Here is a 1,562-nt window from a genome sequence, read left to right on the forward strand (position 1 = left end):
CGTCTCGTCGCCCTCGTCACCTCCTGCCTCGCCGCCCGCGCTGCCTCCTGCGTCGCCGCCCGCGTCGCCTCCCGCCTCGCCGCCCTATTTGCCACCGGCCTCACCGCCCTCTTTACCTCCCGCCTCGCCGCCCTCCTCGTCGCCCTCGTCAGCTCCGACCTCCGCCCCCAGCGTCTCGTCGCCCTCGTCAGCTCCGACCTCCGCCCCCAGCGTCTCGTCGCCCTCGTCACCTCCCGCCTCGCCACCCTCGTCGCCGCCCGCCTCGCCGCCGTCTTTACCTCCCGCCTCGCCACCCTCGTCGCCGCCCGCCTCGCCGCCCTCGCCGCCGCCGCCGTCGCTGTCGCCCTCACCGCCCCCAATTCCCTCCACGCCGCCGCCAGCCCCGCCCCCTCCCACGCCGCCGCCTCCGGCACCGCCGCCGCCTGCCCCTCCGCCGCCCTCGTCAGCTCCGACCTCCGCCCCCAGCGTCTCGTCGCCCTCGTCAGCTCCGACCTCCGCCCCCAGCGTCTCGTCGCCCTCGTCAGCTCCGACCTCCGCCCCCAGCGTTTTCCCTGTTCTTCCCTCCTCGTCGCCCTCGTCAGCTCCGACCTCCGCCCCCAGCGTCTCGTCGCCCTCGTCACCTCCTGCCTCGCCGCCCGCGCTGCCTCCTGCGTCGCCGCCCGCGTCGCCTCCCGCCTCGCCGCCCGCGTCACCTCCCGTCTCGCCGCCCTCGTCACCTCCCGCCTCGCCGCCCGCGTCGCCGCCCGCCTCGCCGCCGTCGTTACCTCCCGCCTCGCCGCCCTCATCGCCTCCCGCGTCGCCGCCCGCGTCGCCGCCCGCCTCGCCGCCCGCGTCACCTCCCGTCTCGCCGCCCTCGTCACCTCCCGCCTCGCCACCCTCGTCGCCGCCCGCCTCGCCGCCGTCTTTACCTCCCGCCTCGCCACCCTCTTTGCCTCCCGCCTCGCCGCCCTCGCCGCCGCCGCCGTCGCTGTCGCCCTCACCGCCCCCAATTCCTCCGCCCTCCACGCCGCCGCCAGCCCCGCCCCCTCCCACGCCGCCGCCTCCGGCACCGCCGCCGCCTGCCCCTCCGCCGCCCTCGTCAGCTCCGACCTCCGCCCCCAGCGTCTCGTCGCCCTCGTCAGCTCCGACCTCCGCCCCCAGCGTCTCGTCGCCCTCGTCAGCTCCGACCTCCGCCCCCAGCGTTTTCCCTGTTCTTCCCTCCTCGTCGCCCTCGTCAGCTCCGACCTCCGCCCCCAGCGTCTCGTCGCCCTCGTCACCTCCTGCCTCGCCGCCCGCGCTGCCTCCTGCGTCGCCGCCCGCGTCGCCTCCCGCCTCGCCGCCCGCGTCACCTCCCGTCTCGCCGCCCTCGTCACCTCCCGCCTCGCCGCCCGCGTCGCCGCCCGCCTCGCCGCCGTCTTTACCTCCCGCCTCGCCGCCCTCATCGCCTCCCGCGTCGCCGCCCGCGTCGCCGCCCGCCTCGCCGCCCGCGTCACCTCCCGTCTCGCCGCCCTCGTCACCTCCCGCCTCGCCACCCTCGTCGCCGCCCGCCTCGCCGCCGTCTTTACCTCCCGCCTCGCCACCCT

At 78.3% G+C, this 1,562-nt stretch overlaps 1 protein-coding gene across 1 annotated transcript; it reads right to left on the minus strand.

Annotated features, from left to right (window-relative positions):
• Positions 1 to 104: 104 nt before the first annotated feature.
• EMIHUDRAFT_124500 (hypothetical protein) lies at positions 105 to 1,562 on the minus strand (the record flags this gene model as incomplete). Its single annotated transcript, XM_005765402.1, has 1 exon — positions 105 to 1,562. A coding segment is annotated over one exon (1,458 nt), but the record flags the coding sequence as incomplete, so codon positions are not given.

The sequence above is a fragment of the Emiliania huxleyi genome, assembly GCF_000372725.1.
Source record: "Emiliania huxleyi CCMP1516 unplaced genomic scaffold EMIHUscaffold_5533, whole genome shotgun sequence".
In the NCBI taxonomy this organism is placed as follows: Eukaryota; Haptophyta; order Isochrysidales; family Noelaerhabdaceae; genus Emiliania; species Emiliania huxleyi.